General features: G+C 33.4%; 1 protein-coding gene across 3 annotated transcripts in view; it reads right to left on the bottom strand.

The window, feature by feature from the left end:
- Positions 1 to 8,209: 8,209 nt before the first annotated feature.
- The window catches only part of LOC111049351 (protein charybde), a 56,466-nt gene continuing 38,990 nt past the window's right edge, over positions 8,210 to 25,685 (bottom strand). For 2 of the 3 annotated variants that reach the window (XM_039436507.1, XM_022335396.2), the window contains 3 exons: positions 18,440 to 18,998; positions 11,036 to 11,237; positions 8,210 to 10,213 (listed from right to left, as the gene is read on the bottom strand). In XM_039436507.1, coding sequence (XP_039292441.1) covers positions 9,970 to 10,213; positions 11,036 to 11,237; positions 18,440 to 18,623 — 630 coding nt within the window. In that variant the 5' untranslated portion in view covers positions 18,624 to 18,998 and the 3' untranslated portion in view covers positions 8,210 to 9,969. Of the gene's footprint in view, positions 10,214 to 11,035; positions 11,238 to 12,461; positions 14,675 to 18,439; positions 18,999 to 25,685 lie in introns of those variants that run through there. The other variant, XM_022335397.2, reaches the window with a different exon arrangement.

Raw genomic sequence — 25,685 nt, 5'->3', positions numbered from 1 at the left:
TGGAAATATTTACAATTAGGAACTCTTCAACATCCACTGAGTTCACAAACAAACAAACATTAATTACAAATACTTGAACATTTATAAAGGGACTGGCTTGATGCTTTTTAAAAAATAATTGAAAAAGAACCCTATCCTCATGTGCTGCTGTATCGGTCGAGATCACAAGCCAGAGAGAGATCTTCCTAGAAAAATTTTCATCTCTTCCTCTAAAATTTGTAAGCCCTCGTCTGATTGGTTTTCAAGTCTTTGTAAGACGTGATATGATTGGCTATTTAGGATTCAGGGCTTCCTCAGCTTTTTGTTACACAATAAATGAATAAGTTCTTGCTTAAATAAATTACATGATAGACCGCAAGAATTTCAATTGAATGAATCTTGATATATATAATAATGTAATAATGAATAAATTTTTTTTATGTGAGCTCTGTACACTCTTGTTTTTCATATTTTCTAGATATTAATAAATATCCAAAGTAACATAATAATCACTGCTTTTCAATTATATAAACCTTTCTCTAACATATTATAATACTTATACAATTACAAAAATAAAATATATTTATTTCATAATAGTTGGATGGTCGGTCAGCTGATTGCCCGAGCAATAAATCAAATAAATTGTTGTCTGATCTGAGATCATGTGACTTGCTAAATCATAATAAGAATTCCAACCTCAAAACATATAGATATTTTTGGATCTGCCAATAAACAAATTAAGTTATATTATAATATTATTTCTGCCAAAGAATTCAAACTAGTGCATATTATATCTTTTCATTGCTCTCTTATCGCTTTATGGATAGTACGACTACTTCTTATCAAAAAGAAGACTCAATTTTATTAGAATGTTACCTTGACTAGGCTGACTGTTTTTCAGTTCCATAATAAATTCTATCTAAGATGGTTTGTTTTTTCTGAATTATTTTATAGTATGTCAAACGTGACATCACAAGGTGGAATGAATTGTAAATGAGGTCCACGTTATAATGGTAGTATTTGATCAGCATTGGTGTTTCTAATTTTATATTTAATTCGTTGCCAGGTCGTCTTTCAACAATTTAGAGATATAATCAACAAAGTGTTAAATCTCAATTATTAAAACTTATTATTATCAAGTCATTGATTAAAATATAATCTATTATTTGTAAGGAGAATGGACAGCTTATATCACATCAGATCTATTGGTACCAGGACCAGCTATCTTCTATAGAATCGGCAACGCTGTTTTCCTGTCTTTCTTGACAGCCTATAAGTGGTGAACCTCACTATAGAAGCTTAGGCCTATCTATATCATTAGAGCATTCAAAATGGATATTATTGAGTTTCAGTCCCCATCCAAGATTCCGATTAGGAACTTATGTTAGTACTTTTAAAAATAACAAAAACTGAGTTTCCTACCCTATCCTGGGAATCATGTCGTTTACAGAAACTCTCTTCAAGCTTTCCTTTTCTATCCCCAATTTCACAGAAATAAGTTGCCGAGGAAATAAAAAAGCTCAAGTTTATAAACCCATGATAGTAAACTATGGCTGTTTATAGTATCCAATGAGCCATCTGTTTAAATTCAGCCCTCAGCCTGAATTAATAATAGTATTGAAGGCGATAATAATTTTTTATTACCAAGGATATAATCCTTATTAATGACGACGTTGAAAATAGCCTGCCTACCCATTACAAACTACTATTGAACGGTCCTCGAATGCTGAAAAAGAACTTACAGGTATAAAAACAGTCAACAAGAGGAGTCTTTTGAATTTGGTCTCAGTCTGACTTTGCCGATATCATTAGCATAATCTTGGGTCCATCGGTTATGTTTTTCGGTTTGTTTGTAATAGCCGTCTCGATAAGGATTTTAATGCCTTAAAGACATTTTGAATTTTAATTTCCGTTTGTGACGTCAAGAGTGGTGGACAGTGTGCTGTGTGGTGTATAGAAATCGGGCGCTTATAGAAACAGTCAAACAGATAGCCTTCATCATTCGTGGCCTAGCCAGTAGCCAGAGATCACTTTGAATACTGATAAGCCACCATCAACCAAAACACGAAATGCGTTCACGTTTGTTATTCCAAACTTGCATCAATCTCTCATCATTCACTGATACATCTCATATTCTCTTGGTCGTTCCAAATCTGAATACAATCAAAATTCACACGTAATAATGAAATTCTAAACTGGGTACTTACGTCCGTATTCCGTATCGAATAAATGAAAATTTATAAATCTAGAATTGATAATATCGGTTGTTATGAAATTATAACGAGATACAAGCAATTGCCTTGCTACTCTCTGCATGTCATTATCGAAAATGAGTCCTCATACACTGTATTCGTTGGCAATCAGTCATACATATTTACCTGTCTGAAAAGCATGAATTAATTTTGTGAAGAAGGTTAAATCTTCAAGTGTTACAGTAATCTTCTAAAGTCATAGACCTACAGGAATGAAGAATTGCAACATTCATATATGTAACCTCTCAATAATTTGCTATGGAATAGGCTAAAATACTATAATGTTTTCATATTTTCATTCCATTTACTGACAAACTATAATTTTCTAAAAAAAAATTATTTTCTATATTTCAAGCCAAACTATCAACAAAAACATCACCAGGAATTTTAGTTGTATTTTCCAAATTCCAAGCCAAACAAAAATTTATCACCGAGAAATGTAGATAGAAATGGGTAGTACTATAGATTGCATGTATAAATTTATTTGAATCAAAGATATATTCAATGATAGAAGGTCTATCAACTTATGTCATAGAACAAGATTAGGAGTACTACTGAGGGCCAAAAGCTGACAGGAAGGCCTTGTATTCTCGATTACAATAATAATGTAGCTGGTTCAATATCTCTATCCCTTTTCAGGCGAACAATGATAAATGTAGGATAGATTTTTGCTGCGTTGAACTTTGATTCGCATTTATTGGTCTTCAGTTTATTATCGATTGCTGTGGTGAGGGGTTTGTCGGGTGGGGGGGGGGGTGAGTGAGGGCCAGGGCCGGCTGGCCTTGTGGTTTTTGTATGTTTTCGTTGCAAAAGTCGAGAGGATGCAGTGAATTGAGTTTCACTTGTCACACATAATGTCTATCACAGCATAGAATGGGGAATTTTTCAGCCTACTCGTCACAATATCAGCTAACAATGAAATATTATATTTCCAGTGAGATTCAATAATAGAAATTCAGTTATTGTTCATTTTATATTGAACAGTTTATTCCATATAAATCATAATATAAATTATTTCCGATAATATCTATAAAAAACCCAACTCGGTTTAGAAAAATCTTGAAAACTTTGACGGCTCTCACAAGATTTGTTTTTCATTTTTCAAATAATTTCATTTATCCGACAAGACATGCAATAATTAAAATAATTTTTATAATTTGATAGTTTTTTTTTAAATTTTTGATCAAGTTTGATGAATAGTTATTGATGCAATCGTTATAAAATCATTATAAAGTAGTTTTATTATGATAAAAAAATATTATTCGATTAATAATTCAATTTATAATCACAGGATGCTGCTTATTTTACATAATTGAAGTTTATGATCAAGAACCTATTATTATTATTATTATTATTATTATTATTATTATTATTATTATTATTATATTATTATTATTATTATTATTATTATTATTATTATTATTATATTATTATTATTATTATTATTATTATTATTATTATTATTATTATTATTATTATTTATTAATTGTACTTACAGCAATGTATTTAAACAAAAGGCATGAAAGATACACAAAATAATCTGAAGGTAGGAGAAAGAATCTCTTCTTTAGAAAACGACAAGAGAGGAAAGAAGGAGTCAGTGAAACGAAAAAGAACTCTGGAACCCTGAGCTTGTGCGTCTGTGAGTTGAAGTGATTAGTGTTGATGGCGTTAGTGTGTGAGTTAGTGTGAGCATGTGTATACGTGCATGGAGTTTGGAATCGTGTCTGAACATGCAGGGGGCAGAGAAGCACACAGGTATCCTACTCCCCAGAATGGGCTGACCGTTAACGCGCATTCACAGACAGGAGCAGGAACCAGCACTAACACATCTACACACACAAATTAAAAAAATAAGGACAATGGAAAACCCTTCCCAAAAAACACATCCAACTGGGTTTTGCTATTTGATTCTTGAATCTATTTTAAAAGAATTTCTAGATTATCAAATTTATTTAGTTCAGCATTAAATTTGTTCTAATACAGCTTTTGATAAATATGTCAGCATTTGTTCAATATTGTTCTAATAGTCGATAATAGTAGATAGTGGATAAAATCCACCTCCCCAAGGAATAATTCCTTACAATTATTGTATTGTACTGCATTGCTTTTATTGATGTTTATTCATGAATAATTCATTTTATCTGCACAGTCGAAGATCAACCCTAATATTATGAGTATGCTCACAATACTAAACTATGAAAAGCAAGGATAAAGGAAGCTTCATCCAAATTCTAATACGCTAAAGGTCTTAAGCAATCAAGTCAAGCATGAATGAATTTGCTGCTCATAGAAAATTAGGTACCTAGGTAAATGCCTTTATTTTATGCTTCACAATCATTGTGAGTGAAGTTGAGACAATAAGAGCCCCTTTTCCGCTTAATCCTCAACTTATTATGAAAGACTGTAAATTAATTTTTTAAAAAGTTCATTTTTGGAAATTTAGTAGGAAATAATGTTGCAGTTTTATTTAGAATAATTATTCATTCAGGAAAAACAGGGCATGTTCAAAGATTTATTCAATTTCAAATTAGTTAAAATTATGAAGTTCGAGTGTCGTATTCGATTCTAAAAAAAGGAAAGGTTTTCAAGGGAAGCCATTGAGCTTGAATCACAAAGTATATTGTTCATCTCTTTTCTTCCTCTATACGATTTACAAATGGTACAGAGAAGATTGTGTAGAATTAGAGTGCTTCAAACGTTTCTCGGAAGACTACTCCAATCCTATTATTGTGAGTTACGTAAAGTTTCTGATATTTGGCCTGCTAATCCGACTAGTGTTGTAATTCCATCTACTACAATTGTTTAGAAAAAGCAAACATTAGCTAAATATACGTATGTTAACAATAAAAACAAGGAATTTATCAAACTGAACATGGAAAAAGTTCAGTTATTGCGAAAATTTGAATATTTCAGTAGAATTGTATCAATCTCCAGAACGTATCATGTACGTTTTCTTTTTTTTATAGAATTATATGAAAATCGGAATGAGTTTGTCATACATGATATATTTTTACAGACAAGAACATAGTCCACACAATATGTTTGACGAAAGCACAGGAGAAGAATTTATAACAGATTTTACTAGAATCTTCAAATTTGAAGTTGAATTTACATTTAGAGAGTCCAATAATGTCATTACTTTTGTGTGAATGCATCTATTTTCTTGGGTAGTTCTTGGTAATATTTAGGTGGGCCTAGTATTCGACTAGAAAAAGCTAATTATTCAATTAGCTTAAAGTGCTTCCTGCACCCAGCACCATCCATACACCTCTATAATATGATTTCCATTTTTCCCTTCTCTTCTACGGAAATGTTGAGTTATTACTAACAACCAGGATGCGTTTTGCTTCTCTTGTACCCTCAAAAGTACATTCAATGATTTAAGCTATGATTTAAGATTAGAAGGTTCACAAGCCACTTCTCTATTCCAGGCAGCGAATGGCAAGAATAATTATTGTGGCATGGCAGTAGCACCTCCATCTTTTCACCACGTCAAGTTGTCACCGCAAACAATAGAGTATAAATTTTTTAAAAGACGGAGCTTCGCTTATCTGATTTGTCCGAGTAGGTCGTTCTTGCTTGAAGTGAACAAGAACGCTTTCTATCGGCGATTTGTTCGTTGTTCGTTAAATACAGTAGGATAGATAGTAAAGAGCTACTACAATGGGAATGGGAAATCACCTACTGGTTGCACGCATTACAAGGAAACTTCAGGTCTTCCCTCACGGGAACTCTTATCAATTCGTCTAATCCAAATGGGATGTAACTTCAGGAAAAATTATCCAGTTTAAGTAAGCATAACCTTAAATGGAAAAAAATTAAAACGAAAGTTTGTGTTGCTCATTTCCTAGCGTTTGAATTTTGGGAAAATGTTATGTTTTTACGCTAAAGCACCATCTAAAGGAATTTTGTGCAGAATCCTTTCTCGAACCCACATTGATATTCATTCATTCAATGCTTCAAGTTATTCACAATCATAATTAAAATAATCATATGCATAATCATTATTATAGCCATAATAATATATTATTTTAATAATTATTATACAATGACCAAAAGAACACCAGCCTCAGCAGCCCAAAACTGTTCCACTGTCGACTTTTAGAGAATATTGTCGAAAATAAAGATATGGATGGTGAAAATAAGGATAAAAACAGTGCAAAATATCTCTTCCTCCCGGTAGGCTTTCAAGTCCATTAATTTGTTTGATTATCTTGTAGATTTTTTGTTACCTTAGATTTGGATTAGGCTATCACTATTATGCCAGATCCAAAAATGTATAGGTACTCAATAAGCTACTGTATCAACATCGATAAGTTCGTCGCCTTTATATTATAAATATGCTATTTTCTAAACTTCCACACTCAAGAGAACATTCCCTTCATCGATGTACTTATAACGTGCTTATAACTTATAACGAATATATAGAGAACATTCATCAATGTATCTCGTTCACTACGTTCTAAATATTATTTATTTGTAAAAATCAATAATTGAAAAAAATATTATAATAAACGATAGGCTCAACTGTGATTTTAATTTCAGAAACAAGAGGTATATTTAGATAAAGTACAGGAGAACCAACCAAACGATAGTAATCATGTTATAATATATTCCAAGTGCCACAGGATGAAAACATAGTAATCCAAGGTTAACTCTTTTGGATGTGAGCCCATTCGACATGGCTAACTGGTATAGTATAGGTATAATTCAGGTATAGTATTGGTCGTTCAGGTAGATGCTATATGTTTAAAGAATGATTTAAGCTGTAAGCTGCTAATTGCTCGTGCTCTCAAGTCTCATTCAACTCATGACTTGTGTGTGAAAAATAAATCAACTGCGCATATTATCTCTTCCAGTAGGCTTTCAAATCTATAAAATTGTTCAATTATCTTGCCGATTTTTTTATTCACCCAATAAATTAATTTTGATCAGGAATGATGATTAATCGATCTACAATGTCTTATAAATTACATCAGTATTTGCCACTTTTACTACAGTACGCTACACTAATCTATAGTAACACGGTAGAACTCGAATCATTTGCAATTCTCATTTTACTATGATTAATCGAGGAAGATGATAAATCATTTCCAGTATCTCAATGTATGACGAATAGCCTACTATAGTGATAGTGCTCAACACTAGAGCTGACTGGGTTGATCTGATATCATCAGAGTAACTATATTAATTAGTTATTCTATGTCAGAAATTATAAACCGCTTCCTGGTGGTCCAAGTTCACCGAAAGCTGATAATTTCATTCAATCCGCATAACACTCTGGATCCTAAAAAATAAACAAACCAATTGTTTTTCTTCTCTATTATCCAATTTATATCTGAAAAAAATGTCCTACTTATTTCTAGAATTATTCATCTTACAAATTTGTTAGACTCCACTCTTGCACTGATGCTCCTTCACAAAGGAGAATGAGAATTAGAAGTAGAATGTTTCTCATGATTGACTGAAAACAGTTATAAAGTAAGTTATTCCACTGGATTTTACTGCTCTTTCTAGTCATTCCAGTAAAACTTTCTACAAAAACCTTCCTTCTTTTCATCTTCTGCTACTGTGTCCAGCCCAATATGAAGAGAAATGTAATATAATCTTATGCTGCAAGTATTAATCCATTTTCAGAGAACTAGTATCGCAGTTTTTTTAGCGATTAAAATTTACCTAAAGCAGATCACATTAGAAACTTGCTGCAGTATGGGTTTGATAAGAGTTCATTAATTTTACTCAAAAATGTTTCCTATACTGAGTTTGTATATATTTATTTATTAGTTGTATCCATCACCAATAAATAATTCTATAATTAAACGTTTCCAAATATTAAACGTTTGCGTGGATAAAAAAGACCATGTTAGTTACATCAGAGCTCTCAACCCTGATTACATAAATCTCAATGAGTGTAATATTGGTGATGATTGGTATTATCTAGGATGGAAGGATGTTGCTAATGAATAGGCATTGAGTAAATTTAATATTTTTTTTTATTTTAACTTTTTTCATCTTTTCAAGTTGTTTCATCATAACAAAAAGTACAAAAAAAAACTTCAACACATTCAATTGAATATTCGCGCAATTTTTGAACAAATACAAAGATGGACAACATAAAAAAGAACTCATAAGGCATTGCCCAAAGCATAGCATAATTGTACAGTACTTTTAATATTACTGTTTGAATTAACAAAATACTGAAGGCAAATGGCTACCAATTAAATGGTCAACCAAACTCTATTATAAATGAGATCAGGAAAATTCTACACATACTTAGTATTAGACAAGACACTTTCAAACGATAGGACAGTTGCAATCTCTACTGCCAGTTAACATAGCTATGTTATAAACATACTACTACCTGTTGTTAACAAATATATTATGTAACAGCGACAGATCAAAATAATATTATCATTTATTTAATTTCTCTTCTATCACAATTTTAAATGATAATGATCACAATAATATTGAAGGTCACTGTCTGCAATGCAATGAAATTTTTAAAATCAAAAACTAAAAATGGCAAATTGGTGTTCAATACAATTTGAATAATTAAAGGGATCTTCTATTAATTACATTATTACTGTTTTGTACCATCATAATTTATGTCAATTACTGAAATAGAAAAAACTAAAAATTAATAAAGCATCCATCACTAACAAATCACTTGAACTTAATTTCGCCGTAACATGACTTCAACCGAAATCAATAAAAGAAAATCGATAACATAATAAAACCAAATTTTGCTTAGAAGCTGAGAAATCATTTTGATATCACAATATAAAGACACAAAATCATAGGCCTTTATAAAATTTGATGAGGTATTCAAAGGTAGAGTTAATTGAAAATCAACTTCAATCATCACAAGTACAGAGGTGAAGTGCACACACAAATACGATACTCAATACTGCTCTAGCCCGTTTCTCCATCTAGCCTACATACCAATTAATTTGAAAGACAACACGTTTCTCTAATCTATTCGAGGTCGATCTACATACACAATTATTCAATTCAGACACTTTCGAAAGCTATCGGCCTTTCAACAGGCATATTATCGAATATATAATAATATATGACTTTATAATCTATTCGAATATAATAATAAAATACTATTAAATTTTTCAATGCAAAAAATATTAATTAGTCCTTAATATTAATTAATCACAAGTCAAATTATTACTTAAATTATCACTAAAACAAACCTTCCTTGTGAAGTGATATGACTGAATATCAACATTGTACTTTTCTGGTCTTTGCTCTGGTGATCCCTCTGACTTGTTTATAATAAAGATTTCAGAAAAACTATCACTTGTGAAAACAAAGGAAGACCCGAACACCAAACTTATAAGCAAAACATCAATAGTCGGTGAATAGTTTATATAATAATTTTGTATTGGTACGATACCGAAACGTTGGTTTTTCTGCAAATAAAATTCAATTCTAGGCCAGATTCAAACTCTACAAACTACAACTAAATAATTAAAATAAAATTTGATAAAATATCATATCTACTACATAAGTATATAAAATTAATTTTAATAAATTTTCAATTTGAATATTCATAATTCCAATATAATTTTTTTGTTAGATATAATTCGAATAATGTGAATGACTAAGTGACGATTGCAAGTGAGATGTAAATCACAATGCGCTGTAGAAGTGTGCTGCCGAAGCAGCACTCTGAATCAGTCTTGGCTCTCGTGTGCGGTCTCGAGTGTCCGCCTGCCACCAGCCTCTAATCCAGGTACGATCGGTAGAGCTTCTTCTTTTCTAATTCGAATGCCGGACTAATCATGATTGTGCCTCCTTTGGTCAGGTTCTTGATGAACTGAGGCAGGATCGAGTGCCAGGTGCTTTTCGCGTCTTGTGTTAGCGTCAGGAACAGTTCGAATGTTGACACTGTGTTCGGGTCGCATTTGATTGTTCCTATTCTACGGCACTCCTCTTCGGTACCAAAGTTGATGAAAAGCGTACAACCTCTGTAACACACAAATTGAACAAATACGTTAGATAAGTTGTGACTTGAAATAATCTCAAACTATAATAATTCAGACACAGAAAAATAGCATAGCAACATTTACTATTGTATGAAACATTGACTTCAACTAAAGTTCACTTTTTATTTTCAAACTAATCATTCAGCAGGTAGGAAGTTTCATATTTAAAATTACTGGAGAAATTGAGAAATGTGTTTGTACGTGTTTTGATTTTTTGACACCATCGATCCCACAATTGTGGGTAATGCATGAAGCTTGTAATGCATTAAAGAGGTATTAAAGGTATTAAAGTCAATTGTAATGAGCTCGGAGATATTTTTGGAACAATATAATGTAAGCTGCAGCGATACAATGAAATATTTTAACAATAAATGTTTGCAAAGAACATAAGCTTTGTCTACAACAGTAGGCGTGTTACTGTTTAATTATTATTAAAAAAAATTAAAGTACAACAACCTGGTATTATATTGTTAGAATTCTAGAATAATTCACAATTGTCGCCTATATTCATTTGAGTACAGTAGTAATGTAATAAACGATTATGCTGTAGCAAACAAAGAAGATAGCTGAAAAGTTGCAACATCAGCTAAAATGGTAAGCCGGCCGGCATGAATTGCACAAGTACTCAAAACGGATGCATATAGAAATCTGCTATAAAGAATCAGAATAATTGATATCTAGAAACCTTCAACGCTAGAATCGGGAATTGGTTGGACGGTTCTTGTTGAATCTTTTTATTTAAAACTTTGCAGAAAATTTAATAAAAAAAATACAGCTAGAACAGAGGTTGGAGATGATAGTTACCTTAATCCGCAAGGCTCGTTTTCGGCCATTCGAATAACATCTCTAGCTATCCTAGGAAGAAGGTCTGCGGGCAGAAGCACCTCGCCGCAGGAGAGTTGCGCCGTCTTGGCCGCTCGCAGTTCCTCCTCCAGGCGCCTCGTCAGCGACTGGCACGCGCTACCATCGTCTCCGAGGCACTCGTCACTGCTCGGCCTTGTCGAACCTGCAAACACAACATTTCGGTCACATACCTGCCAGACCAACATCAGCCAACAAACAATTAATTAATCTTGGTTTATCGGCTTCCAATAGAACTTCAAAATCAAACTATCACAATATCAATTATAATATTGTATTCAGTATTGAAAAATGGAGTTGAAATAATTATATTAAAATTATAGCTATATGGTTATAACTCATGTCAATGAAGAACCGGTATGCGGTATCAAACAATGAACTCTAAAATGTATAGGTAATCAACTATGATTATGGAAGATATCATAGTAAATGTCAGTTATTAAATTCATATTAGTTGTTATTATATTGTAAATATTTTATGGTAGCTCTAACGTCTAACATCAGAATGCCGGTTCAATACGGTAACAGTACAATATTTCAACACAATAACAAAAATAGCACAGAAAAAATAATACAATAATCGGTAGTTCAAAAATCAATTATAGTATTATCAATCCCTAATGAACAAAGAAATACGTTAGCGTAATAAATATATTAGACTAATAATTTTGTTAGTGCAGCTTTGTGAATATACTGGAACAGAATCATTCAGTACCTTATATAATATAATATTATTGTTCTGTTATGAACACAATATACTTGTAACTCGAATTAAAATAAAGCAAGTTAAGCCGATACAGAGCACAGGACGTGAGAACTTGAAATTTTAATATTCTTGGGTTTGAATTTTGGAGTAACTTTAAATACCTATGAAAACAATAAGAGACAAAGAATGATTGAAAAATCATTAGTCCTAGCAGTTCCAATGATCTTTGCATCCAACTGATAAAGCCTGTGAAAAGTAGATTATCACTTTCAAGTCAACCTCTAACCGACGCCGATCGATAACTTACTTCTAACCGAATGACAAGAATGGTTAAAAATTTAAAGCCATAAAAAAGTTTAATATACAGCCATAACAGATTGATCAAGAAAGAGAAAGTGGATGAAATGTTAGTTTCATACGATTTATAAATCACTTTGGCTTATGTAGCTGATATGAGATGATGCAGGAACAAAGGAAAGTCAGCTGTTGTACACTTTGAACATATCAAAGTTAATGGAATGGTTATTTGAATGATTAATACGATTCAGTAGTTGTTTGGCAGTGTAAAAAATAGAAAATGAATTCAATCGGGAAGAGATTTCTTGTTTGACCGGCATAAGCCGGTGAAAGTTAGCAGCTAGAGAACAAAGACAAAGAACTCACCTCGAGCATAGCTTGGGAAGTTGACATTGACTGGGCACGGTAATACTTCCATTGTAACAATTAATTTGAAAACTAAGTAAAGCGATGAAACCCGAAGGTGAATAATCTAGCACTGTTTCAACTATCGTTGAATCACTTGCGATGTGCCGGTACGGCCTAGCACTAGGTATCGAGTTGACACCAAGAACACTGGAAACCGACTGATGCAACTTGCCAGCTGTGAAACAAAGACACCAAGCCGGTCTCCCCACCACCAGGCTACCCCCACCACGCCACCACCCAAGAGCCTACGTGACGATCCGCTTGCCTCTCGCCAACGCTAGGCTACGCTTGCCGAGAGGGTCAGGGTAATGGTTCGAGGAGGGGAAGAGGTGGTGAAGCTCAGTTCCCTGTTCGACTTGCACGAAACTATAATTTGAATGATTGAAAGCTCTCAAGAAGCAAATCCTGGAAATATTCACCCTCTCCCTTTTTTCGGGGACATTTTTACAGGAGGCAGTTCACGCACACTTCCCTCAGGACCGAAAATCCTTTGTTCCTATGTACGAAACTCGACCCTCTCACCACTCAATACTAAAAGCCAGCAGGAATCATCCTGTCGATTTTTTTATGTCGCCATACGGCCGGATAAACTCCATCATCGGTGAGTCGCCTTCTAGAAATTTCCTGTCATATTAGCTGAGCTAATCTACCGTGCTATTTACATCATGCAGATGAGCAGCACCTTGTAACTAGTTTCAAGACATTTAACTTGAACTGCTTACAAACTTTGGTTTCAATAAGCAAATGAATTCTACAAGTACAGTATTATGTAATTAATAAATTTAAAACAAACTAAAACAAGAATACAACGGGAGAAAATATAATTGACATTCTATATTTATGGGATTGACCAAAGGGGAAATTGTTTTGATTTTGATGTGAAATTCGACAAAGACAAAGGATTCACTCATCTGAAAACTGATTCCCGATAAGTCATATATATTGAAATACAAATTCTAAATTTTCATTTTCAACCTCTATCCTTCGGTGCTTCGATCCCGTCCTGTTCACGTCTTCCCCCTTTCTACCAGGGTTATTTGACTATTTTCAAATATTTTTACTCAATGATATTAAAACTATCTGTAATGGATTTATTTTCCTTCACCTCATTTCCTTCTACTGACTTCAAATTTCCCTTGAATATTCTTGTTGTGATATAGTGAGTGTACTTTCAGCTACTTAATTTTACAGCTATTGTTGATCAAGATACGTGATGTAATATCCCAACAAATTTCATAAGCAATGTGCAAGTGCAGCAGTGGCCAATTCAAATGAAGATTCATATGAAAAGTATTGGCTTGAATATAGAATATGACTCATTTCATTCAGAGCGAGTAGCGATTATTCCTAATCTTTTATTGTCGACAAAAGCTGACTGTTAATCGAACCAGAATTATGCAATACATCATTGTGTGAGCAGTTGGTGCTAAACGAAACGTAAGTAAACAAGTGCAGCGAAAATAAAGACCCAGATTATTCTCTAAAATTTATCTTTTCATTTAACCTCGATTTTTATGACGTAGAAAATGAGCAAGAATATACATCGGATGATTACTATTGTTTGAAATGCTTTTTGTCATATTATCCGCGTAATGTAGTGAATATTCCTAAAGTGGAATAGGAATGCATACATAAGAGATCAATTTTTGACGCATGGTATGAAAAACTAGGTAAGCATTGAATTTACTGTAATTTAAAGACGAAAATGATGCGATACGAACAACTTTAAGTATTCTTTCCCCTCATATTATTCAACCCCAAGTCTATTTATTGCTACTTCTCGGAAACCTCGATTTTGCTGGAGCTCAGGTCAAACGAGAATATCAAACTTGACATTTCTCCAGACATGAAAGTATTATTTATTCAAGTCGTCTGACTATCACGCTATAAATAATTAATTTGTTAGACCTATCATCAGACATCAGAATAACAGACATTGGTTATTCTCGGGAAAGTATAATTTCCAATGACGAAATATTGTCCAGCCAAAATCCAACTGGTATAATTCTCCGTTTTTTACACAGACCCTTCATTGTCAGAAATGGAAATGGGCGGGTGTTGAGAGTTGAGGCTTTGTGCCAACTGACTGACTATGCCCTGGCGAGACAGATGTACATTAGACAATACCAAATGCAAACCCGTACAAGTGTTGCCGTATTTTTATTGATTGAAACACATACTGTACTCTTCGTATGAAACCAGCCTAGGCCAATGGGTAGTATTACTGGTCGTATTTTTTCGATTTCGTTATCAGCTTGCCTTGAAATGGGGGCAAATTGGTGACTATTCTATCTATACCGGTAATTGGTCATTAGTGGAGAGGGTCGCAAGAGGTTGCTGTGATAGAACATACGAATGTTAGGAAAGATGTAAATGTAGGAAAGAAAATAAACAAGTGTAAAACTACTATTTTTCAATTACATCTAAGAATTGTATACCTTTCGTTTTCGTAGAATCTGAAAGGACTCTAGAATTTGACAAGTTTTTTTTTCAATTCAACTGTTTTTTTTATGAAAGATCTTACCGTACATTATATATTTAATTATATGACTTTAGGGAATTTAATAAATATTAGTAAAATAGCTTGAGTAGCTGGAAATATTTTGAATCTTTTCCAAAACTATCTTCACTTTAAAATGAGTTTGTATTATTCAAAATAATGTTTATAACATAATTACACCTCAATTTTCTGCTGTATAGGTAGCCTACCAAAGAGTTGTACACTTTTGTATTGACCAGTTCATATTTTTTAGAAGTTTTGCTAATCTATGATAAAACAAATTGAATTGTCTATCTATCGGTTGAATGGCAAAATAGATTCTAGTGAGCCGGTCGAGCCGGTTATTAATGAGTAGGCCTACATAGTACATAACATGGGCCTAAATAAAATTAATAGAGTAGTCATGTATATAGTGCGACGCAGCAGTAAAGTGGCGCTGTTTTAGGCGTGAGTTTGGGTCAATTGAGGTGGATCAAATGCTAAATTGAAAGCGCAGGGTTTGATTGAGGAGGACACTTCTACCAAATATAAAATGCAAGCTGTAATATAATTCAAGCGGCGTTCGTCGGTAAAAATAGCCCGACCAATTGATGCTAACAGTGAACTGTGATGAAGAGGGAGGCTGAGTATACTGACTGAGTTCTGAGCCTAGGACCACGACCAAGCTAAATAATGTTCCAAGCAAAGCAACTCTGTTGGAGATTCGGCTGCAGGCAGCACTATACTTCAAACTGCTTCTTTCAGCGTCCAGCGCCCCACAGCGCAAGAAACGAGATTTGAGTTGGAGTTTTGCCAATTCACCTGGTCATCCGGTCAATGCGTGTCCAATCTGTGACGTATGATGCTTCAATTTGCCGGCAGACGTTAAAACTTTTTAGCTGTTCCCTCCATAAAAATTTCAACGCTCAGAAAACCTCATCTGGTGAATCGGATTTTTCGTTGTTTTTTACTTGCTGATGAAATGTTCTGTAAATAAACTCTTGGTTTTATAACAACAAGTTATAGACGAATAATACTAAATACGATAGTGGTGTAGAATTGTGAAGACTGAACATTCATTAAATTTAATACGCGCTACATTCAATTCCTGTACAATAAATACAAGTTCATTGCTGTACCAGTGCACATTTCAATTCTATTCATGGATTCCACTTGTGCTTCACTGCTAATAATAATTCGTCACTCAATCATGAAAAGTGAAAATAAGCCTTCCAAATATATATATTTTTTTAAATTCAAGTGAATATGGTTAAAATGAATATTGGTGAAACCATGTTTAATTCATGTTCCAACGGTTCCCCAAACTCTATTATTCTTTCATTTTTTGGCCAAATTTTCATGTAAAATTCTATAAAAGCTATACAAAGAACAAGACGATTAAATTACAAACAATATCATATTCCAATGAGAAATATAATAAATATTTATTCGTCCATGTGGAAAGTTCAAATAATAGTTGAAAGTTCACATCACACGCAAGGTATAATAATATATGTTCGTATCTTTGACGCTAATCAATCTATAGCTTGGTCTGGATATCTATCAAGCACCATAATTTATAAGCGTTTGGAGATAATTATTATGAACAAACGCTTTCGACTGTTATTATATTTATGTGTTAAGAGTTCTACTTGGACTGATCAATGGATATTGCTAGTTTAGCGTAAACAACTACTTGTTTTCCCATAAGTTAGTTTACGTAGCCTTCGGTAAACTTTTGGCAATAGATTTATGGGCGAAAACAAGACCAAACGTAAATAGCTACCGAATTTCATGGAGCAAACGATAAACATGAGATGATGACACAATGGAACGTATTGTGCCATCATTGCCTCATCTGAAAACTTTATCGATCATGTCCTCAAAATTAAGCTGATTTAAAAAATATGATTTTTTATTGAAATGGATAACTTTATCATTTTTACCACGATTAATAATTGTTTTTTTCATTCTAAAATAGATAAAATGAATTGTTTCAATTTCATAATGTTGGATTGCTTTCAAAAGACGCCTATCTAATTTTGTGTTAAATATATTTTTCAAACATTACTAATATAAACATTATTATTTTATAACTAAAAATTAAATCATTAGAGAATACTACAAATTAAAATAATATCAGTGCTCCTTTGAAGTTACAATCACCCATTTCGAATTACACTAAGAATAAGCCTCAATTTCAATCAAATTCTAAAAAAGAACAGAATCTTCATAATAAAATAGTATGATAATAGCAAACTCGGTATTCCGTGATGTCTCAATGGTTCAAGATTTTACTTCATACAGATTTTGGTTATTTTGCTTATTTTCTCCAGTATTAATGATTAATGTTTCCATTTTGTAGTTTATAGAGTATCGATACGAGTTTACAACTCAAAATAAATTTGAAGCAAACAAAATTAGTTTGAAAACAAATAAATTTGTTTTTATATTTCTACAAACAATTGGACACATAAAACATGTAAAAAGGGATGTACCGATGTAGGTTCATTCAATAAAACTATTGGAATTGATCACCTCAGGATCATAATTTCATAAAATTTCTCATTTTATCAAATGAGTAAATTCTCTCAACAAAGGAGAACTGGTTTGTTAATACCTTTGAAAAGGATAGACCCTGCTATAAACAATTTGTAATAATTGTGTAGGTATTCTATAAACAAGGGACGACAGAACAAAGACTTCAGCTGGAACCTTGACAAAGAAAGTGAGGCGAACAGCTGTGAACAGAGGGTGAGGCAGAAAATCGTTATTTCTGGATTCCGGAGTTGGGACGGCGCAGGCGTCACAAAGTCTTTGTTCTTTCACTTGGTCGTTGACAAATTTAAAAACCACCAATATAAACTTTGGACGTCAGTAAAGCTTTATCTGAGCTTGCTATTTTCAATAGTATACTTCAAGCTGTTCAATAAAAATAAGACATCAAGGTTTCAAATGATAACAAACAACTTGATGGGCTCATCACTTTGAACGAGGAGGTTATAAGCCTATCGGCCGTTAGAAATCATCTGTTCACTGGCTGAGCATCATTCAAATTCAAAAGTAGAACTCTTAAATTCGTGTAGGCTACATCATGGAAATGCTTGATCAACAAAAAACATTGAGCCTTCACCCCCTCGTTTACTCTGCCTACTTGGAAAACAAAAATTTAGAATAAACGTTGATGAGGATAATTCGAAAGAACAAAACACAAGAAGAAACTCATTCAAAGAAACCCTGACATTGTAAGAGAAGGTACCAGATGAGAAGGTAGAGCTCCCTCCATCTAGTCCTAGTTTGTAGATAAATGATTATTATAAAATTATAATTGATTGAGGACAAGTTGAATATTACAGTCGCTAGGGATCATGAGTGCCAAAAAACCCAGAATATTTTCTAAATTGGTGCTGTTTAGAGATAGTGAGGTGCCATTGATACATAGTTATCTGGTTCTTACCTGAAGATATTGGGACTGTGTTCCGGTCAGGTAGAATGCTATCAATAACATCGCACGACATTTTTTGTTTGATCGGTGTTTGTTGCTGTAAAATGTCTGAGAGTTTATTGAAAACTTCATTTAATTTTACGTCTCGGTGTGGAGAATCTTCTAGAAAGTGTTCCAAGTGTTCACTGGTCATCATTTTAATAAAAATAATTTGTAAATAGTGTTAGTAAATCAGTCGGACAGTTGCATTAGAAAAATGTTGAGAATGGAGGACATTCGCGGGATAAGGGTGAGTTTTGTGTGAATTTGTGCTGTTGAATATATAATTAGTAATGTTTGTGGAAAGTGCGGGCCGATCTATCCATCCATTGCCGGCTAAGCAAGCACCGCACCACACAGCAAAACACCGATGCGATCCGTCCCTTGGCGAGGACAACGTCACAATGCAAGCAACACTGCTGCTCTGGACAGCTTCGATCAGCTGATCAGCCAGCGGCTCTCTCATTGGCTGCTCCCCCACCAATCGTCACCGTCGACCGGTTCCGCTGGAAAATCGACGAGGCTATTTTGCCTGGCAACAAGAGAGAACATTTTCGGTTCAATTACAGCAGTTATTGACCCAATAAATAACTACATAACGGTAGCTTCTACTTTTTTATGTTATTTCCCCACTAGTTTCATTGCTCATCAGCTGGTACTTTCATTTTCATCAGAAATTTGTAATCAACAATTGGATGTTTTCCAACTTTCCCAACAAAGTATTTGCAGTGACAACTAACTATTGCTAGGTTAATGGAAAGGGAAGATGTCCTCGAATTTTCGAATTTAAAGATTGAATGAAAGATTTCAAAGTACAAAGCTGCATTTCCTTTGCACTATCAGTGCTATTATCAATTCTATTCACTTCTATATTATAATATTTTATTCCATTTATGATGCGTTTAATCCTACACACCTTCTTTTCATCTATGGGGTAATTTCACCCCATCCACCGACATAGTGACATCTGTACACTGTATAATATTCTATGTAGATCCATTTGTATCTTATTAGATTTGGTAATATGCAGTCAGTCAAGTAAGGAAAAACTATTGCTCGGATAAGATTGTACTTCTGTGTACTTGGTGAGCAGCTTCAATTCATTGTGATCAAGTATCAATCAAATCTGTCGGACTGACAGTGCATCCGTAGATAAGCATGTAATAAAGACGACCTGACTCAAATAAACTCTTCAATATTTTGCAGCTTGGCTGGAATATTATATTAATAATATGTAAGGAATATGAATATGAGAAATGACTAAATAAAGGGTGTTTATATTGTAAAAGTTAGGCAAATGGGATATATAAATGAGTGTATTTAAAAAGAGTTTATACAGCTTATAATACTTATTACCTTAATATCTATTAGATTAGGCAATTACACGTTTTGTTAATACAATTATAGGCACATTTAATTAATTATCTCTGTAATAAATTGTGATAATTATGTCCAAATATTAAATCTGTGAACAATTTTAAACGTGATTTAAGTTAGGGAAACGAGAAGTTTCAAGGTGTACTATGAATCGTCATATAAGTCTAATAACAGATAATACAGTTCACTGATAGTCATAGAGTATTAAAATAAAATTTTCAAATCTTTTGGCTCATCGACGTATTTTCCAGTAATATTTTATATAAAAGGAAGAAGATAAAATATAAGGAAGTGTGAAAAATCGAATCAATTTTCTAATGAAAAACGCGTTAGACAAACGAGTGCTATGTGGGTGGTTGGACAAACCACAGAAGAGACAATCCGGAAGCAGCTCACTGCAACCGATCAATCAAAGCTTCATATCGGAAAAAGTGTTAAAATTAAGTGCACAAGTGGGATTAAACTGCTTTTGGACCATGGCTTTTGAACCAACCTTTTCATTTTAATAGCTTCATGATATACAAATCGAAAAACTTGAAAAAATATCGCGAGTAGAAAGTTTATTTTTAGCCTTTGCACAGCCTTAAAAAGGCTGTGCAAGAAGATCATAACTGATACTCATCCAGTGGATACTGGATACTGATATGCCGTGGGCTTCAAGCGGTTACTTGACCAATGCGAATACTGAGCGACCCTATAAACTAGAACCTTGAGAAGTAATATCCTAATTGAAAAATGGAAAAATGAGCAAATATCCTGAAAGTGTTCAATGATTTTCATAGAATTGCAATTCTAACCGATAGCACAGAATGAAACAATCTTATAAGTTTTTGTATAAGTTTTCTCTGCTTCAAATTTACAGCTTTGTTTTTCTCCGTATGAGTTTTCTCTGCCGACATATAGATAGATAAAGAGAGAGAGAGAGAGAGAAAGCTGAAAACTGCTCCTATATTCTCAAATATTCAAAAATAGATTTAGTTTACAGAAAAGTCCATTATTCTCAGTGAAAAAATAATTGCTTCAGAATGATTTTATTGGTGTCAGGTTGAAATACGAGCAGATTCCCATTTTCACAAAGAATGAGACTTATCAGATTTCAGCCATTCAGAAAAATGTGAAAGTAAGTTTATTTTTTCAAAATTGTGTTTTTGATCTTGACTTTAAAATAGAAGTTGACTTTCGAAGATGATATCAAATATGATTACATCCTTCAACAAAATATTTCAGGTATATGCTGTATAAAATTCATACTTCAGAATATGCTATTATTGAACGAGCGTAGCGAGCTCCCACTTATGACTTGAGGCTAGAGCAGTTGTCCCTTTGTGGGTTTGTATGTTCGACGATAACTTTCGAACGCTTTAATTAATCAAATTCAAATTATCAATACAAATTCTTTGAACTATAAAAAGTTCAAAGGATACGTTCTCAATATTGTTATATAATATGTTTATAATATGTATGCAGAGATAGAATCAATAATCACGAGATGAACAAATCATATGAAATTTACAAATCGTTAGAATACAATAGTTTTTGGCATGACTGGGAAAAGAAGCCTTGAGCTCCAGCCACGAGTTCTAAAAATAATAAATACATTAAAAAAATCTGGTGTGGCGCACTCACACAACTTTCCTTGCCGTTATGAAAATTGATCACCTGACGCTAGTGTTCGCGCGCATCTCAAGTCTACTATTCTAAGATCTGAGCCAGCTGGTGACAGGACTATAACGCTGGAGACACACGAGGTCTGCTATCTCTTCATAGTGCATGTTTGATAGAATCAACAGTTGCCAAAAGTTTGCAATTGAATAATCACATTTTCTCGAATTTCGAGCTTATTTCCATTTTTAGGTGAAAATATTACAAAACATTAATTGTAGAGATTTTCATGCTCAATCATTTCCACTTGAAATTTTTTGTTAAAATTGTATCTGGAGACTGATAATTGGGAATATAAAATCAAACTTTGCATAGATGGGGCGAAGCTCCTGGAATTTTTACAGATATGTGACTTGGGACAGTTGATAGAGCTTATCAATGACTATTATAGGTATGAATTTTGATCAAAATCGTTGGAGCCGTTTTTTGAGAAAATCGCGAAAAACCTTGTTTTTGACAACATTTTCGCCATTTTAGCCGCCATCTTGAATTGCATTTGATTGAAATTGTTCATGTCGGATACTTATAGTGAAAGGACTTAAGTTCCAAATTTCAAGTCATTCCGTTAATTGGGAGATGAGATATCGTACACAGACGCACGCACATACACTCATATACACACACACACACACATACAGACCAATACCCATAAGCCACTTTTTTGGACTCAGGAGACCTTTAAACGTATAGAAATTTAGAAATTGGGGTACCTTAATTTTTTTCGGAAAGCAATACTTTCCTTACCTATGGTAATAGGGCAAGGAAAGTAATAAATACATTAAAACAATTAAAAACATTCAAAATTTAATTAAAAAAATTCATATGGAATATTGTAAATCGATCCCAACCGGAGATTTTGATAGAACAGCTGACTGAATATTAGCGGCGTTTTGATTGAATTCTCTAGCCCAGAGGGGCTCGTCCATGGCTTACTTTAGATAAAAGCTGGGGCGCACAACTTGGCAACGTCGCAGTCAAGCTCAGCTTCAGGCCGAGAAAAGTGAATTCACTTGGGTAGACTCCCGATTAACTACCAGCTTTACGCCCTTTATCAAATAACAATACTGAGAGATTCAATTCAATGATAATAAAAAAATATATAATATTAACTGATAGACTAATTTTAACTTTAGCTCTAGGAGTTTCAAGTATAATGCCTAGCTTGGCAATATATTTCACTGTACTTACTTTCTGTGTCTGTATTTCCTACGAGCAATTTTAACGATCAAATGTATTTCATTAATAAATGAAAGTATTGAATAGTACCTTCTAAATGTAAAATAAAAATATGAAAGTCGAATATCATCTTCTTTTTAAGAAACTCCTGAATTTAATGCATTCGCTTTTTGTGCATCTATAACTAACTATACACCGTAATGATAATCGATAGTTCAATAATATCTATCAAAGGGAATATATTCTACTACCATTTAGTTTTTGTTCGTAATAATATCCATCAATTTATATTAAAACACATCATTAAGTACCCTACCCTTTATTGTTCTTTTTTCTTTTAAAACAAGACTTGTTTCAACTCATCTTTTTTTATTTAGGATAAATGGCTTTAGATGAGTTGGAACTAGTCAAGTTTTGGAAGAAAAAAATACAAAGAGTACGGTATTGAAGATTTATATCATGTTTTAATAATTTCAAAGTAGCCTTATAAAGAGAAGTGATAATTAATATTAATAATGAATTGAAAATTGCTGGAATAATGATAATTCATTCAACTTTGTCCATTAACTCAATTATATCTAGGTGGGCTGTGGCTCGTCACTCAATAGCAAGAATAATCACATCTATTTCTATTTTATAACAAGCTGGCCCGGCGAACTTCGTACCGCCAAAAAGTCAAAAATAGACAAAAAATCACAGAAGAATTGATATCCAATAGCAATAGTTTAATCTATCTTTACATATCTCTGTGGGTTTATAGGGTAAATACTTACTATCCCTACTAACAAATGCAAATGATTTCACAATATACAATAATACAAATGATTCTACAAAATACAATTTGTCTAATGGTGTGATGAATCTATGCATATCAAATAAAGCAAAGTCGGCCTGAACCACACGTTGCCATATTGAGCATGTTCCGGCCTTCTATCTATAGTAGGCTGTGGCTCGTCACTCAATAATCACATCTATTTCTATTTTATAACAAGCTGGCCCGGCGAACTTCGTACCGCAAAATAGTTAATGCATCTCATAACAAACTTTAGCTGGATGCTTACCTGAGGAGGCGCGATGTGGCATTTTGCATCCAGGTGCTTCTTGCTGGGCCTATTGGTTTGAATGGAAAACTCACACACACACTGAATCGGGCATGGCGTGGAACGGTGTGATGAGGCAATCTCCTGTGATGATCAACACTTTGTGTCACCATGCCGCGCCTCCTCATTTATCTAGCCGCGGCTAGATTTTTATTTATATAGATATGGATATTGATGAGTGATTGATAATATTGATGACATGGTTTCAATAGCAGTTTCACCACGGTTGCAATGTGTGGTCTAAACTTTGCGTGCAAACTAGAGTTTAAAATATTTTCTTAAATAAAACATTTTTTAGGTTCACATTCATAACCCTCACTACTGCTTAATCGATTAGTCAACAGGTGAATATGAAATGTGAAGGTCTTATGAATAATGTAATTTCTAGAATATTCTTCAGGAACTTAATTCTGTTCCCCTAGCATATCATTGAAGTAGGATGTATGCAAAACATCTACAGAATTGCGGATTGCAATGAGTTATGAAACCTTAGAACAAGGAATGAAATAATAAAACATACCTAACACTGATGAATTCATGATAATTAATCATTATTAGTAATTGGAGGCTTTTTAAGCATAGATTAAAGAATTAAAAGTCCTTGATTACAGTAGCAACCATGTAACGAGGGTCATTTTTTCAACCTACGATTGGCCATAACTAGAAGACGAATGTTTATGAGAGAATAATTTGTTCACAGTTAATATTATTCTTCAACATAACTGCCGTAAAAATTGTGGCATTTCTTATATCAGTGGGCCAGCCAACAAAAACCCTCTTCATAAAAGATGAGTTTAAATGGGCTAAGACGTTAATTAGGGAAATCCTTGTTAGTTTGGAACCTCTGCTCTCAAAGTCGTGATGTGAGTTTGAGAAAAATGTATGAGTTACTAGTGGCTGTCAGGATTATGTGGCGGGTGATCGAAATTATCCAACTTGATTTGCTGGAGAAGCCTTTTCGTTACACCAGCACCATGAGGCGAGTTGGCATGTATCATAAAGATTCCGCAAATCATTTCGACTGACGTCTTCAATTTTACAACACCATTCACGCACAGCATTATCGTTCATGAAATTTCTTGCGTAAACTTGGATCATTCTTCAGTGAATTTATGCTGAACTATCACTTTTTGCTTGCATAAATAAATAACGCTACGCAACTAGCACTTGGCGGAAGATTCAAGTGAGGTGGCCATGTTTCTGGGTCTATAACTCGACAACAAAATTGATGATCTGGCCGCACCGATCACAGGTCGTTTGGTGGGGATGACAAGCTGTTCAGCTCTGTCAAAATCACCCCCTACCCTTTTTTTATGAACAATGGGTATGTGATCGGATGTTGAAAAAAATGACCCTCGTACATGTAATCGTACAAAAAAAAACCATACAAAGATCAAAATATAATGTACTTATATGTTTTATTTATTTATATATATACAGGGTGATTCATAATTATGGTAAAATAATTAATTTAATACGTGATAGTAGAGGTAAAAATAAGAAAAAAGTTCTTATAAACATATATCCATAAACGCTTCATTAGCGAGCTATACAGGGTGAAAGATTCCGCCCGGAATTCAGTTCCTCTGGTGAAATACACCGATGCTGAATTGTTTGGGGACTTGTTTTTTGAAAACTTATGCTGGATTCATATGGAAAAATATCTGAAAAATTGAATAAAACTATTCTGGAAGCTGTATTGTGATAGTTTTTGAGAAAAAAATTGAAATATGCAAAAATCCAAGTAGAAAAACACAGACTTCTACGTTTGAGCCCAATAACTTTCTTTAATGACCATAAACCAATAATTTTTTTCGCAATAAAAATTGTAGAAATTTAATTCTGAAAAATGATGTAAGCTGTGTGAACTAAATTTGAATAAAATTCAAATGTATTCATATGTA

The sequence above is a fragment of the Nilaparvata lugens genome, chromosome 1, assembly GCF_014356525.2.
Source record: "Nilaparvata lugens isolate BPH chromosome 1, ASM1435652v1, whole genome shotgun sequence".
In the NCBI taxonomy this organism is placed as follows: Eukaryota; Metazoa; Arthropoda; class Insecta; order Hemiptera; family Delphacidae; genus Nilaparvata; species Nilaparvata lugens.
This window is presented reverse-complemented; position numbering and strand designations above follow the sequence as displayed.